Source organism: Anarrhichthys ocellatus, unplaced genomic scaffold (assembly GCF_004355925.1).
Source record: "Anarrhichthys ocellatus isolate YVR2014 unplaced genomic scaffold, GSC_Weel_1.0 scaffold17, whole genome shotgun sequence".
Classification (NCBI taxonomy): Eukaryota; Metazoa; Chordata; class Actinopteri; order Perciformes; family Anarhichadidae; genus Anarrhichthys; species Anarrhichthys ocellatus.
The window spans coordinates 3,589,348-3,606,142 of record NW_022280047.1 but is presented as its reverse complement, the minus strand read 5'-3'; the positions used below and the strand labels follow the sequence as shown (position 1 = coordinate 3,606,142).

At 42.8% G+C, this 16,795-nt stretch overlaps 1 protein-coding gene across 2 annotated transcripts in view; it reads left to right on the top strand.

Annotated features, from left to right (window-relative positions):
• ipo11 (importin 11) overlaps positions 1 to 16,795 on the top strand; it is a 109,927-nt gene that overhangs the window by 65,874 nt on the left and 27,258 nt on the right. For both annotated transcript variants that reach the window (XM_031856641.1, XM_031856640.1), the window contains exons 23-28: positions 4,579 to 4,658; positions 4,753 to 4,833; positions 6,995 to 7,090; positions 7,459 to 7,572; positions 8,181 to 8,302; positions 14,614 to 14,709. In XM_031856641.1, the coding sequence (XP_031712501.1) occupies positions 4,579 to 4,658; positions 4,753 to 4,833; positions 6,995 to 7,090; positions 7,459 to 7,572; positions 8,181 to 8,302; positions 14,614 to 14,709 (589 nt within the window). The remainder of the gene's footprint in view (positions 1 to 4,578; positions 4,659 to 4,752; positions 4,834 to 6,994; positions 7,091 to 7,458; positions 7,573 to 8,180; positions 8,303 to 14,613; positions 14,710 to 16,795) is intronic.

The window sequence follows — 16,795 nt, the reverse complement described above, 5'->3', positions numbered from 1 at the left end:
GTGGGTGGGTGGGTGGGTGGGGCTGTTGTGTCCTCACTTTGTGAAAATTTAATTGCTTTTATAATATTGATTTGGCAAAATACCCTCTTCTGTTCGAGAATAATATTCACAAGGGTTTACCAACATTGTCTGTGGCCATTCACTTGCATGGGAGAACAAAATATTAAAATACTTTTTCAATATAATTCAATCCTATCCAAATCACACTAAAGCTTCAGAAATGACCATACTTCATTCAGCGCCTCTGTTGGACACCAGTCACATGTTTGTATTTAAGCAGCGATGCTGCAATGTTTGTAGAAGGAACACAATACAAGTCATGAAAATACAGGTGAAGAATCAAGTAATTTAACACACATAAGGCTCTGTACTGACTGTTGGCTTGAAGCTCACTCACAAGACCCTCCCATGTTTGTGTCGTTCTGGGCCTGTGCAGTCCTACTGGTGTCATCTCGGCTCAAAGCAGCGATCTCAGATGTTGATCACCTGTCGTTGTGAGAGCTGTTCAGGCATATGCCGCCAGCTGAAGGCCACCAGTGGCCGCCTCCTCCTTTTTTTTGTCGATTCTCTACTTGTTTCGGTTAAAGTCTGGATCAAAGCAGATGACTGCTGCTTTTAGCTCCTATCCTAACCAAAAAGCTTGTTTTAAAGCCGCACTAAACATTTTTATTTTAATTATTTTCAAATATTTTTATTTCTAAAATAACAAAAACACATGATGTGAATTCACAAAAAGGATTGTGCATATTTTTGCGGCTGCTAAACTTGCACAAATACCATAAAAAGAAGGCGTGTAAAATGTGTAAATCTCGACACACCTGCAAAGAGTGAAAAGCACCCAGAACCGCTCCACCAAGCAAACAGCGTCTCACTGCTCCACCGCTATTTGCATGTATTTACATTTGGTAATATGAATATATTTGGTGCAAAACTGTCTTTCTTTACACGGATCATTGCAAAAAACTTCAGAAGATTGGTGGTAGCTGAGCTCATTTATAGGAGGTGTCACCGCCGCCTGTTTTTAGAAGCTTGTGAGGCATTGACTGACATTTTCTTTATTTTGCCTAAAATCGTATATGTTTGAACTGATTTTCATCGGATTGGAGTTACCTTTACACTGAGAAGTTGTCATTTCCTGCTTTAAGAAATGGACTGAAATTAAGGCTAGCTTATTAGATGCTTCTGGTAATATATTAAGTGAGAGGAGAAAAAAAACATATGAATGTGATTCTGTGCAGGTGCTGATGATGCAACCGCTCAATAAGTTTTACCCCCTTCCGTATTAGCAGACACAACAAAGAGCCGCGCTGACCGAGGACATGTCACGCTTTCCTTGTCTGATGACACGGCGTGTCCTTGTTCACACGCTGTTGAGTAATCTGTCGCCTTTGCTTTCTTCTCCAGTAAAATGAGCAGCCTGGCCCGACCACAGGAAAGCATATGTTCCCTCCCGATGTTCCACATGTCGGTACCTGTGCTACAGTATAGTGCACAAAAGGACAGTGGGAACATCCGAGTATTTGATGTCACTTTGGCTTTTGTCGACCATCTCTCTTTGCTGTTTCTTCTCATTCTTGTTTTTGGACTTGTCTTTGTAACCGACCGATCATTGTCTGCTCTCAATCTGTGCTCTGATCTGAGTTCAGCGTAATGTTGCTCCTCCCTGTGTTTGCAGTGTTGAGTGTTGATGAAGGCTGATTTGCTGACTAACTAGGCCCCTGAAATACATTGTGTACCTGCACAGATGGCGGCAGACATTATTGCCATTACCTTACTGCGGCTGGCAGATGGCTCGAGAAATCCTATTGCATACGTCGACATTAATATCGCCTGTATGAACCGGCGTTGATTTGACTGGACCTCCTCTAGTACGACTCGGCCAGTGACTCCCAAACATGCAGAGGAAGACAAAGTTATGTGAGGTTTAGGTGCTTTACGAAAAACTGCGATTTCAGGAAGTTTGTTCTGAACTTTGCCTTTAGAAAGAGCGTTATGTTGAAATTCATGTTTTCATGAACCGCAAGAAGAGATCCTCTTAGGGAGATCCAAGTGTGCATTGGTCAATGAGCCATATGTTTACTGCCTGAAGTCATGTTTGTGTTGCTTTATATATTTCTTTATATACCCTGTAGTTGGCATGAGAGGTTTGTTTACCGTCATTGCAGCTGCCTCACTAAACTCAAAATAATAGAAGGACGGGGAAAAAAAGCTGAGGAGCGAATGAGAGAGAAATAAGCAGGAGGGATCAAGCGAGATTGAAACGGACACGCTCTACAGGCGCATAGCATCACGGCACTCCTTCAGCCGCACCAATTCTGAGCCTCATTTGTTGGAGGGCCTTTTCGTTTTCCTTTTGTTTTCCAAGCTTGTGATCCCTTTAAATGAGGCGATGTCATCAAAAGAAGGGTGATTTATTTTTTTAGGGGGGGAGTGATTTCATTTGAAGAATATTTCGAGGCTTGTAAAAGTAAAATAATCCAATATATCACCAGAAGAAAAGCAATACTTCCGAAAACACAACGTGTATTTTTCAATCTCATCCCTTTAATCATCTGGTGAGTGGTGAGAGTCCTGGGTCCTGACCCCAGCGTCTTTGCAAACGAAAACAAGAACTGCACCCCCGTAAAGACCTAATTAAAAAGTAGAAAAACGTTCTGTGTTCTGAATTTTAACAGATCTAACATTACTTTACTCGACACCAAAACACTGTTTTATTTATGTCTGTACATCCACAATATCTGGCCCCTGTGTGCATGCGGGGAGCTAACTGCTATCCTGGGTGTGACAATTGGCAACCCCGTCCGCTTGTTTGAAGTAAACAACTATTCTCGGTGTTGGAGTCGGCTACGCTGTCGGCCCGCATTACTCTCCAGCGGTTCATGCAGACGTTAGTCTCGGTGTATGTTTAGACGGCATGTGGGGGCGTTAGTGTCGCTATGCGGGTGTGTTTTCGTCCGTTAGTTCCTGTGTGTCCGTCAGCTGTCGCTCAGCGCCCCTCTCACCTTGTCTGCATGTTTGTCTGTATTTCCAAGTGCCACGCAGACGCTAGGAGTTATGGTCTGTTACCATGCCAGCTCATATTACCGTCAAACCTCTATCCCGCTGTGTTAGTTTTGGTGTATGTTTAGGTCACGTCTTCCTGCTCACGTCCTGCTCATTCTCATCATCTACGCTGTCTATTTGCAAACTGGACCGTACATAACGTGTTTTTTTTATTCATTGAACTCTACTTTTCGCTCCGCTGCCTGGCAAGCCACTGTAAATACTTCTGTAAATAATCTTTCCTCCCTTCCAACACATTTTGCAGGCGTGAGCAAGGAAACACACTCGTCACTCTGTGTACAGCACATACTACCAAGTTGATATTCTGTGCACCTGGTGTCCAGGTCCGGCTGTTACAGCAAACCCATTACACACCTGATCGTGTCAGCGAGGGTGGGTCCATGCCACCGGTTTGGCTTCGGACTCCAGCATGTACACACACACACACACACACACACACACACACATCGGTTAAAAGTCAATTCTCTGCACTCCAGCCTCTTGTGTATATTTCTCTGCTAATGGTCCAAAGTCTTATGATTTTGGTAGTGTTACCTTAAAGCATTACCATATTTGTACAAAATGCCTGGTGTTCAACTATTTCAGAGTGAATTGTTTTTGACGTTACACTTGCCGAGCTTCTTCTGGCCTCATTTGTTCCTCTTGTACATCACCCATTGTTGTCTCTACTGTTACATTTATCCCACGGTTGTGATTCTATTTTAATCCTGTTTGAATGTAGCCTGATGAGATATAACCTCTTCCCTGCTGGTGTTGAGTATAAATGAACACACATCGTGTGTGTGCGCGTGTGCGTGTGTGTGTGTGTGTGTGTGCGTGTGTGTGTGTTTTTCAAATCCACATAACACACCACGATGTGCAAAAGTAATTCCTTGATGTTGTGTGTGTGTGTGTGTGTGTGTGTGTGTGTATATACAGCAAATCCACAGGTCTCATCCAGCACTGATATGCGAGGCTTAGCATGAACTAACACAGCAGAGGTCAGACAAACACCAGAGACAAAGTAGGAAACACTTAAAGCTGGGATAATGATATTGCAGAGGCAACAGCATGCTTAATAATTCAGCTTGTGGTTCTTTTTAAGAGTCTCATAACCTCTCATTAATGCTGGCAGATTAGCAGCGTATGAAGCCGTTGCTGCAATGTCCATTGTTTGCATCATGGGTAACTTGAATAAAAGAAACTAATCCAGTAGGATTAGTTTCTTCTTTTTTCTTTATCACCATCATGATGAGTCAGTTTTGTTTCTTTTTTTTCTTGTTGAGCACAACTACAGTACAGTCTCTGTGGATTCAATTAGGAGTTTTGGACAATCCTTAACCACATGCTTTAATGCTTTAAATACTAGTTAACAAAGTCAGTCAGACCATCCATCCAGTATGAAAAGCAGTCCAACTGTGTTTAGAACAGACTTTACCGACTCTTGGTTTTTTCGGTCCCTGCCTGCATCCATCAATGAAACCCATTTTTTCCAATTTGGTTAATTAAAGTGTAACATCTGATGTTCTGTTTCAGAGTTGAGCTCCGAGAACCTGCGCACCTGCTTTCAGATCGTTATTGCCTACTTATATTTGTCTGCCACAGACTTCCTGCAGGTGAGGCGCACACACACACACCCACACACTCTCATATAATCCACATACATTGTAAAGGACTTCATACATGCTCAATTCATCTCTTTCTCTACAGAACTATGCAGAGTCTTTGTGTCGAGCTTTCTGCAATATGCTGAAAGACATCACGAATGAGGGACAGGTTCAAGTGTTAAAGGTACTGTCAATCCGTCCTTCTCACACACAGAACTACGTATCTCACCTCTGTTTACTCTTTATCTCTCTCTCTCCTGAGTTTTTCATCCTCCCTCCTTAAGTTCCACCAGTGTTTGTTTGTTTTGTCGGTGTGGCCCGGTTTAGAGCAGGTGCACTAGAAGTGGCATTGAAGGCGTTTATAAACCGACTGTTTTTGTCATGACTACTTTCCCACAATCGTGACGAAGGCAGCGCAGACCAGGTCCACTCCTTCTGTCCTTTCGTCTTTTTTTGCCTTGTTACAAGTTTCTTTTTTTGGGTTTTCTATTTTCCGATGCGAGTGTCCAAGTACAGAGGATGTCGTATGCTGCACGCATTTTAAAGCACTCTGAGGCAAATTTGTGATTTCTGATATTGGGCTGTACAAAATAATTGAATTGAATATCGCCCTACCATATACACATCTTAACCGTTTGTTAAAAGTAAACTCTATAAAATACCTTACTGTATAGCTTAGGCTGTACAGCGATTCTGGGTCAATAGGATCCCCAAACCTTGTACTGAAAAAGTGCTGCGACGGTCGAATCGCTGCCAGTACAAAAGGTTTACCTGAGAATTAAAAGACAATCATCTGAATACTGACATCAGCTTTGGTCTGGCTAGATCTCAGCCTGTCTTTTGATAATGTTGACCATAAAGGCTTCTGCATAGGTTCCTTATTGAAGTCGAGATATCTGATATGGACCTCAGCTGGTTCATATCTTAAAGGCAGGGGCCGTGTTAACACCATTGCAATCATACAGTAAATATGAAAGAACCACCATCTCAGTGGAGTTCCTCAGGTTGTAGTTCTAGGGCCATTCTGGAGCCGTTCTCAGTTTTATATAACGTTAGCATGTTTTCACTGAAAGATAATTGTCTGTGACTGTTTCTATTACTGGCAAATATATGTTGTTTCAACCAGAAGCTCTGAACAGTAAGCCGCGCTGTGGGTGTGCTTTGCTTGTGCGATGTTGGTAGACTTTTTGAATTGTCGTTTCTTTTGGTGTGCTCTCTGACTTTCAGTCGGTGCGCGCGCGCGTGTGTGTGTGTGTGTGTGTGTACATGACAGTGTGCACATGTGCCGTTTGCGCCACTTCAGCAGTGTATGTATGCAGAAAGATCACATAACCGTAGAGATTTATCTCAGTGAAGCTCAGTGGCATTACGGCACATCTGGCTCCTGCTAATCCTTTGTTCTGGGGAAAAGTGAGCCAGCTGACTATAAACCTGTCAACCTACATGTGCACACGGCAGCTCACCACACATGGGCTCCCTGAGAACAGAGGGATCAAAGTAATCAGCATGCGTTTCTATGAAAAGTTCATTATGCAAGACAGATATAGCCCCTCACTGTCTCTGTGCTGCGAGTTTGCTCGCTGACCTTTCGAGTTAAATATTCTCATTTGATGGTTTCATTTGCGAAAATGCCATTTGTGATGTTTCAGTGTTACATCATCATGCTGGTGTGGTCTGGATTTATGTTATAGGCTAATGAGAATGGAACGATCTTTTACTGGTTTGGACCCCGTCCCTGCCCTTTAAGATTACTTTACGTGGCTAAATGTAGATATGACGGAGGTATTTTTCTGACCATCAAAGCGAGCACATCGATTACTGAACCGCTCTAATATTATCAAGAAGGTAAGATGTATTGCTGTTGTATTACAGTGGATTGCATTATTTTACAGCTGAGTGCACATCCTCATACTGTAGGTAGGAATGCCGACAGTGCCTCTGTCAAGTTATATTTGACTCTTACATGCTTCATATTTCGGCTTTGTTTTTTGTTGCTGTACTTGAGCTGCAGAACTCGAGTATTCTTTTGATTTCAGCTTCAATGCCTCGTAGAGAGCTCATTTAAATGTCTTGCCACATACTGTAGGTCAGACCCTCAATTAAAAGGAGGATTCTCGACACTCTTTTCATATCTCTCAAAGACGCAGCTCCCGCTAACTCCCCCCCGTACGTCCTCCCACTCTTTGTCTCTACATCATCCTGCACCGACCCAAACCTTCTCTCGTTTGGCACACACCCTCTCCGGGCCGAGTTCTTCCCCTTCTGTTCCGCTCGTCTCTCCTTGCCGCTCTTCCTAACTGCCCTCTCTCGACTCTCCTCCTCCCTCTCTCCCCGTGTCTCGGCAGGTGGTGGAGATAGCTTTAAAGGTTAGCCCCATACTGGGAGCCCACATGTTCCAGCCCCTGCTGCCAGCTGTCTTCAGAGGCATTGTGGCCGGCGAGGTGAGTTTGACCCGGACATTTTTCACAGATCTGGACCTGTAATGGTGTTATATTGCCTGTGGTGAAATTTCACTTAATTTCCTTCTTCTTTCACTGAATGCTAAAATACTTGAGAGAAGGTCCTGCATGTACTTTCAGTTTGTCCTTTCCTGTCATGTAAAAAAGAAATAATTCTCATGGAGAATATATAGTGGTGTTTATTGATCATACAGCTCAGTTAAGGGTCACAGGCTTTTCAAGTATCCTGCTGTGTCAGTAGATCTTCTTCGCCCATAACATGCTTAATGATATTGGCTTTATGTAAAAGCATGAGTGATTACGTTTCACATTGCTGTGTGCGTGCGTGTGTGTGCGCGCGCTTTGCACAGAGGTATCCCGTGGTGATGTCCACCTACCTCGGAATCATGGGCCGCATCCTGCTCCAGAACTCCAGTTTCTTCTCGTCTCTGCTCACTCAAATGGCCTCCGAGTGCAGCCAGAAGGTGAGCGTCGATGTCCGCCCTTCATATCTGTCCACTCAGCACAGTCCCCTTTTGAAATGTGGGCGAGAGACATAACCGCAAAGTGCCTGTTAAAAGGGAATCATTCTGAACGAGACGAGAAGTAATGAGCCAAGGAATTGCAAATGGAAACATATTAAAGTTTAGAGTTGTACCCCCTTTTCTGTGAAAGTGACTTTTTTTTTTTTTTTTTTTTTTTTTTTTTGTCTGACCAAGAGCAACACTGACTTTGTCAGGTTTTTACATCGTTGCCTGAATCTAAATAAATGAAAGACCTAGAGTTGTCTCTCCATCATGCCTCTCCTTTCTTTAAGATAGAGGACAAGTCAGTGAGGTTAATGAGGCAGAAATACAGGGAAGGTGAGTTTTGCAGGCTTTTATAAGACAAAGGCTAAACCACACTTTAAAACGTTAGAATCGATCAGTGTTTCATGAGTTGCCAAACACTGTTTAAGTCACTCTTGCTCTTTAAATATTGAATTGCCGCTCCTCTGTTTGTCTCCTCGTTCTTCCCTCTATATTAACCCCCCGCACATCTCTCCTCCCTCCCCGTCCACCTCGTCTCCTCCACCCTTCTCTCCGCCCATCAGATGGAGCAGCTGTTGGGCAGCGTGATAGAGATGTGGGTCGACCGCATGGACAACATCACTCAGCCGGAGAGGAGGAAGCTGTCGTCGCTGGCTCTGCTTTCCCTCCTCCCGTCGGACAACAGGTGAGAAGCACTCGTCGTTCATCTGTCTGCAGACGGGGCTTTGAGCTGGTGAGAAGTGGATGGCATCCGCCGCGTCAGCACAGCTGGCACCAGGGTAAATAAGGGGGAAGTGAAGACACAAAATATTTACTCGGCCCTTGTTTGTCTTTGTAGAGCGTAGCTGGTGGACTCATCCTTATCGGGGAGGTCTGTGTCGCTAAGTGGGCACTAGCAACGGAGAATATCAGCTGCTGTTCAAAAGTTTGACGAAGACAACAGATTTGTACCCTACAGCCATAATATGCTGCACAAAATCAACAGACTTAACACCATATGGGTGCCAGTATTACGTGACAGCAGCACACGCATATATGCACAATGCAGGCACACATAGGCAGTGGGGGGTCTCCAGACACGATTTACATGGTGCTTACAGGAGGTGTGTTGTCCAACAGACTGTGCGGCACTTCTAGACACACCACAACATGCTCTGTGAGTTTATAATCGGTCTAATTTACCATCTCTCTGGACCAGCCTTTAAGAGGAGACATGCAAAGTGATGAGGTATTTTGATCCGGCGTTATCCGCGGCATGACGCATCTCTGCTTGTGTGCGCGCCTCCTGCTGTGAGTTAAGTTTGTGCGTCCACTTGTTCATGCAGTTATTTTGTCGAGTTGAATTGTAGTGGTGTACTTTGCATAGAAACAACAGCATCTTCTGAGGTTAGTTGCGAAAGTTTTAGGACCGTTGCATGCAATGCTAGAACATTTCCACCGAAACAGTTCCTTTCCTTGCCAGATATTCACGATAAAGCACTTAGTGGATCTTTAGGTTGAATCTGAGGTTGACTCGTGTACCCAAAGGGGTGGCTGTCCTACATAATGTCAAGACATGTTATCATGCTCCCACATTTACTGCTACCAGACTTGAACCAGCATGTTGCATTGAGAGAGAGATGAAGCATGTTCTTGTCTTGCGTCAGTCATCACATATTAGGCTGCCATCGACACCTAAACGTGTCAGGTAGGCTGACGAGGAAGGCTGAGCACCAAATGTTTAGAGAAAGTTCTTCACTTGCCATCAAAAGAGATTTCTCATTTCACATTCTCAGTGAAACTTCTCTTGAAGTGGTTCAGAGGAGTCACTGTGGACTTTCCTGATCCCCTTTCCTCGTGTCCTCTCATCTCACTGTATATATGGTGCTGCATGTTTTTATCAAGATTTTGTGAAGCTCAGTTGTCTGCAATTGAGATATGGTTATCGCAGACGGGCATGCAATCCTTTGTTGCGCCCCCATCCTCGGTCTCACACAGCAATTGGTTATGACAGCGTTCGGCTGGTTAAGTGCTGCATGACCAATCAACGTTCTCACATACAATCAGAGCTGAAGCTGAATGAGGTCCATGTCCGCCCTTAACAGCGTTCATTATTTGGTCTTTTTCTGACTCCGTCCACTGCGTTCTTGTGAACGCGATATCTCAGGAACGCCCAGAGGGAATTGCTTCAAATTTGGCACAGACGTTCACCCGGACTCAAGGGGGAACTGATTGGATGTTGGAGGTCAAAGGTCACTGCGACTTCACGTCCATCCCGTTCTCATGAGATCTCGGGAGCGCCTCTGGCGAATACCTTCACATTTTGGCACAAACGGCCTCTTGCACTTAAGGATGAACGAAATATATGTTGGTGGTCAAACGTCAAAATGACTTAAGATTGTCTATAAGCTGTAGCAAAGTATGAAGTGACGTTCATGGCTGGCCTTGTCTGGCACAGGTAGACCTTTCCTCATAATGCTGTGTCGTTTGGCTCCACACATATTCATTCTGGTGTTTGGGGGGGGGGGGAAGCACTCTGGCTTGTTTGTATTTCTTTGAACCAATCACAATTGTCTTGGCGCTAAGCACAGGATGCAGCAACAGTAGACAGCAGATAGCGGAAGGGAAGCAGGCTTAAAGCCCTTAACATCCAGTGAGTCAGACTACGGGAAGCCTAAATCCTCCGTTTTACTGGAATTGAAGAATGAAACTCAATCATAATGACTAATCTTATAATTATTATTTTTTTACCCTAATGGTATAATTATTTTTATTTATTTTTATTATACATAAATGCATCATTGAAAAATCAGCAGTCGCAAGAAAAAAAGTAAACGGTGACTTTTTCTAGCAATCATTTAGCACCACAAATTAGCGGTTGTGCTTAGAAGACAGGAAGTAAGAGCTTGTTAGAGAAACATGTAGAAAACATGTTATCTGGATGAAGGATCAGCAAGAGGTCAGTGACATTTAGAAGAAAGAATTGGAATAATTGCGTGAATAGGTAGGTGTTATAATTAAATGTCTAGTGTTTGTGTTTGCAATGTTGAATAAACAGCAAGACACTCTGGTGGAGTTTGTCCATAGCAGGAGGTGGAATCTTTGGTGAACCGATATTTGGAGATGGAACTGAATTTGAATACTAGTAGTCGTAATAAGCTGATGACATTTGCATATCGGTTCTGTTTGACTTGCAACACTGAATATTTTATCTCCACCCCTTACTTTTTGGGTGTCTATAAGAAAAAGTGTGGATCAGTATTATGCAGCTGTACAGTAGAGCGCACCGCTGGGAATTTGCTTCAAGGCATAAAGCAAGAAGACTCCTCGAGTTCTGTGAAACAGCTTCACTTACACTTTTCACGGGATGATTTTTATTTAATCCGTCAGCTGCTTTTCCTACTTAGTGATGGCACGTTAACGCATTCAAAGGAGGAAACCTGTTTGTCCGTTGATGAGGTGGGCTTCTTACTTTCGGAAACTTTTGTGCAATCTAAGGGAACCAGAATGGTTCAGTTTGTATTTAACATGCACAGCCATGAGGCCATTTTCACTAAAGACTGCTTTAGTCATCAGAACCCGTTGGTATTTGTTTTGCACTACCAGTTCATCATCACTGACAGTTTGCTTTACGAAGGCAGAGCAACAAGAACAAGCATCGTAGGAAATCAATATGCACACATCTTTATTGCATGGGTCTGCTGTCCTCACATTGTGTCTAATCATGATTATAACGGTGTCTTCTCAAAGTCATGTTCAGAGGAATGTTCTCCAAGTACTCATCAATGTTTTTATCAAAGTTCTGTTCGATGTTTGATGCAGACATTTGATCTGCACCTATAGCTTGCATTAATGCATACTTATTTTGCATTTTTTTTTTAATGTAATTGCTGGTAAATTAGTACTAGTAAATCAAGCTCTTCTCCAGTGTGAGATTATGCAATGATTTGGCTTTATTTGTTTTTATTCACACATATATTTTTTTAGAAACCTGTAGTTTTTGAATTCTTAACTACTTGCCCATACGGGTAATTTGTCAGTTCTGTCATTAGAATATTTCCCAATATAATACATAGCTTTGATATGCTTTACATTTTCCAATGCAAGAGTTGAAGAACTGAAACAATCTTGAGTCCTGTCATGAGTTATGCGCTTGCCACTTACACCCGCACTTGTGCTATTTAAGGTTTACTCTAATGATTCAAAGTTAATGATGCTCAGCAGCATCAATTTGAATCAGGGATGTTTAATTGAAATCCATTTGCAACAAGCTTAGATGGACTGTATCTAATCTATGCACGCACACACGCGCACGCACGCAAGGAGGGAGAAGAAGAGCATTTACTCTGCTTCTCTAAAGAGGTCAGATTTGACCATAGACATTAAATCTGTAATTGCAGCTGAACACGAAAGAATCAAATATGAAATGTATTTTCTGAAAAAAAAAAATGGTTTTGGATAACACTTAAAATGTCATTCTGTGTTCAGCCTTCACACTTCACTTCACTGTCCTCCACTCCTTTATGCTGCGAGTACGACTCCGACACAGGTGCTGTGAGCAGGCTTTGCTCTTGTCTCGTCTTTGCTCGCGGCCCGTCGGCTCAGATCCTGTACCCACTTACATTGATTTGAATGGCAGGCACGAAGCAGCTAGCACTAGTCAGCCATTAGAAAATAATCACCGGACAAGTGCCGCGCTGGATAGAATTAGAATTGACGGACATGTTTAAATGTGTGATAAGGGATCTTTGATACCATGCCTGCATCCAGTTGTTTCTATGGCTGCCAATTTGAGACGTTTATTCAGAAATTGGGGGCTGAGGTGTTCAGCGAGGTATTTTACGCTCCCTGGATATTAGTAGTGAAATGTTGCCGGCTGAAAGGAACAACTGTTTAAACTTCCCCTGGAGCCGTTTCCATTCTCTTTGAAGTCAATCACAACTCGTATCTGTGTGAGTGTACGTACATACATTAAATCTACCTCCACACTACTACGTTTTCATTTTAAAACGCCTCCCTTTGCTACGTTTATGCCGAGCGTCCACAGCACTCCGGCCTTTTAGAACCCTTAAAATGAAGATGTTTGCAAACGCTGCTGAAGCCATTCTAGTTCGAAAACTCTGCGGTTGCGTTTTAGTTTATTTTAAATGGGCAGAAACGGAGAGCGATGACGCAGAAACCTAGTACGCTTCTTGATTGGCTCACATGGTCCCCGATTCGTCACGCCCCTATCACGTGATCCTCTTCTGGAGGAAAACAAACACCATCAGCCTCAACTAGCAGTAGTTTATTTCAAAACGGCTGACCTAGCAGCTGTTAATTCTGCATTTGATAATGCTTCTGCTGCCTACATATGCAGGAGGCAAGCTATTATTCCAGCGCTTTGTGACAGTTCCTGTTCCAACCCTACATGGAGCGCCCGTTTTGGGGGGGAGGCCAAAAATAACATGCGCCTTGTAAGATAATATTATCGATGAAGTTTTGGTTCCTCAGGATTAGCGAGAGAACGATCAAATGTCCAGATCGGCCCTGATCAACCTTAGTGATGGATTGCGTCCGCATGTGGTTGATGTGTGTGTGAGAGAAAGATAAAGCAAGACCTTGAATACACGTATAGCAGCAGACTATATCTTTGTTGGTGGCTACTGTAAATAAAACCCCTTATTGCAACATTTGAAAAACATATGCTTTCATATTTTTTTATCTGAATTCGTCTTTGTTTTGAGCGTGAGGTGCTAAAGAGGGGACTGCAGAGTACATTGGATGAGTCTTCTTCCCGTCTACGGCACTGAAACATCTGCACGGAGATTGTTTTTGTTCTATTAAGCTGTTTTAAAGTGAAAATATAGTCGTGTGGATGGAGCTCCAATTTGATTGGAGAAGTACACAGTTCATTTAAGTGCAGAATAGAACAACAGTCATATGCTGAGTAGATGGATCCCCTGTTGCTGTAGCTCAGCTTTCACGTGATTTCAGTCTTGATGTCAATATTAACAAAATAAACACGAGCATAGCGATTCCCACTCACGAGAAGTAAGAGAGAGGTCTGTTTTCACTGGCTGGGTTTGTATCCGTCATGCACTGATTTTTCAATTTTTTTGCCAGACTTCATGCTCAGTGAACTTCATGCAACATTGCCTGGGGTCGACCAAGCCAAGCACCTGAACTGACAGTACCTTTGATGCATCAGTGCCCATATACCGCCACATACTCTCTCTTTGTGTCTTTGTATTCTTTTCCCTCCCTGCTCTTCATTCCCATTGACTTGGGGAAACCCCCACTTCCCTTCCAGTGCTTTGGAAGAATGGCTCAAATAATGAATCAATGACTGCCGCTTGTCTCTAAGCCAGGGTGGTGGGTTGATGCGAGCCAGCATATTTTAAAGCAATGCTTTTTATCTGGAAGAATCACCTCAGTGGCTAAAATAAGACTCAGACCGCAAGGCTGCGCGTAAAGCGTTATTGATTTTTATTTTTCACACTTGAGTGTGTGAGACAATCAAATAAAACTGCATTTCTAGGTGGACAATCCCCCTTATCATATGCTACTGATCAGTGCAATGGGAACATGTTTTTCTGGGATCATAAAAGTAGAGAAATGTTTTCAACCATTACCCGATTGATGTTTATTCTTTTTTTGGTTTGCCTTTGTGTCTTTTTGAAAATGTTCCTTCCAAATGGAAGCCAATGGAGAAACGGGGAGAAGCATACAAACGGAACAATCTGGACACGTGTCCTATAACATGAGTTGATGAATGGCATAGATCCCCTTTTCTGTGGACGGCCATATGTTTTTTTTTGACAGACACTTCATCACTTTCAGTGTCACCAGGATTTTACCTTGACTGTTGCTCTCTGTTGTCATGGTGCTCTTGATAAACCATTTGCTTATTTGGGCAGACGCCCATTTCTCTCTCTCTCTTTATACGTGCATCTAGCTTTCTTTTTCATTCCAACACACAGCTGTTGAATGAGTGACCTCGTGAGTAATGAGTCGGTGGTGTCTGTTTGTCATCAGTGTGATCCAGGACAAGTTCTGTGGCATCATCAACATCTCCGTTGAGGCCCTGCATGACGTGATGACGGAAGATTCTGAAACGAGCACCTTCAAAGAGTAAGTATGCGTGTTTCTCACAAATTGACCGAGAAGAACATCTGCATCAATACTTGTACCTTTAATAAGCAATACAGTACCTTGCAGAGGTGAAGGCCGTTTGTAATTTTGACAAAGCTCATGCATACTGAATGAATGTTGACATATCTGTTTTGAAAGCAGTGCAGCTCGATGCTCCTTGGAAAACAAACTTCTAAAGAACGATTGTAAATCAATGATACGAAAGCAGCCCTGCTCATGGAGCATGACGGTGCCCTGAAGAAGACTGACTTAGCAGCGTTGATCAGAAAACTGTTTTCATCATTTTTGCGTTCAGCATTTTTATGGCCGCCTTGATGATGCACCGGAGACAACCCTCCCCTAGCGCTATATACAAATTCAAGCACATAACATCAGTGGCCACCCCCCCCGCTCAATGTGCCGTGACTGTAAAACCGTCGATAAAGTGTTTTGAGCCTCAACCCACGCAGAAGAACTTGTTCCACCATTTATAATTTGATCAATTCGGTCACAACACATTTGGAAAGTTTAGAAGAGTCGCACGATTGGATGATTTTATTCCCGTTCAAATTAGCATAGGGCCGAACTGGAAGTCTCCGGTGCGCATGCTCTGCCCGTAGAGCAGCAGAAGTAGCACGCAGCAGTGAGATGGCCAAAGAGAAGTAGTATTATTATTATATACTGTACATACATCCATGGTACATACTGTGCTCGTATAATCGACCCTCACTGCGCTGTCAGCATTTCAGAGAAGTGTAATACTGCTTATTTTTCACAATTTTATAACCTGATTTATATACTTAGTGATTTTTATTCACCATTCTGATTTGGCCGGGTGGTTAAAGACAAATGTTTTTGTGGTGTGTGACTTTAACCTACACACACACACACATTTCCTCTGCTTCCCTCCTGAAATTTGCCAGTGTGAAATAAAGTGAAAAGTTGGGTCGAGCGGTTAGTGCAAATGTTTCCTTATTTGCCGGTGATGTGTTGAATTGTTTTGGTCCCCTGTTGTGCTTCATAACAGACAAGAAACATATTTGTGGATGCACATTTTATTCACTGTTTGTAAATGCAATCAACTGAGACGGAAAGCAGTGGGTAGTGTAATCTTCCTTTAAGACTTCCCTTTCATTCTTCTGTTCTTATAAGTGGTTTGGAATAGTTCCCGTGTGGTGTGGAATAACAATGGAAGTCATTGCTGCCATGGATTAATTCAGTAAAACATGCCAGTTGGCAACCCAATTCATCATGTTACTCCAGTGTTATTGTAGTAAATCAGTCACTTGTTACTCAACTACTGTAAAAGGAATTAACAGTGTGAATGTCTTTTGTGCTGAACTGAGCTGCATAGGATCAATGTGCAAGATTCTAAAAACTAAAATATAGGAAAAGAAAAGTTGTACTTTCAGTTCAACAAAATTCAAACTTCATACGTTTTAAAAAGGGGAAGTAAATATGTGGCCATATGTAGCTTTAACTGCAATAACGGATTTTTTTTTGTGCCACCCTGGGGCAGCAGAAACGAGTTGTGAACACAACGTTGACGTATAATCACCTTTAGTTTATTTGGCGATCTTCATGGCAAACAGTTGCTTATTTACACATCCAGCAGTCACGGAACAACATTTTCATTCATTCCGAGTTGTGTCTCTGGCCACCTGATCAAGGTGGGACTACAGATGAAAAATAGCCTCTTGGCTAACTCTGGCGCATTTATAGCAATGTTCTTATTAATGTGCACTGTCCCTTATCAAATAAACCAATTAGTAAAAAAATGTAAGCCGATAATTCATTCTCTTGTAGCTCTGTTTTTGGTCACCAACTCCTGAAGAAAATGTCTGGCTCTTTAGCTGCTGACTGTTGTGTCTGTCTGCCGTTTGGTGTTTTTCCACTGATGACAGCTGCCTGCTGCGCCCCGGAACGACGCCATGAGATGGTGGGAGTGAACCGAAACAGTAAAGCTGCAAAGTGTAAATCGCTATAAAGCTCTAAAGTGCTAATTCTCTGTAGGTTTATCAGTATGAAGGGCTTCTTTTACACTGTCACATTATCTTTACGTTGTCATTTGATACATTATTATAGA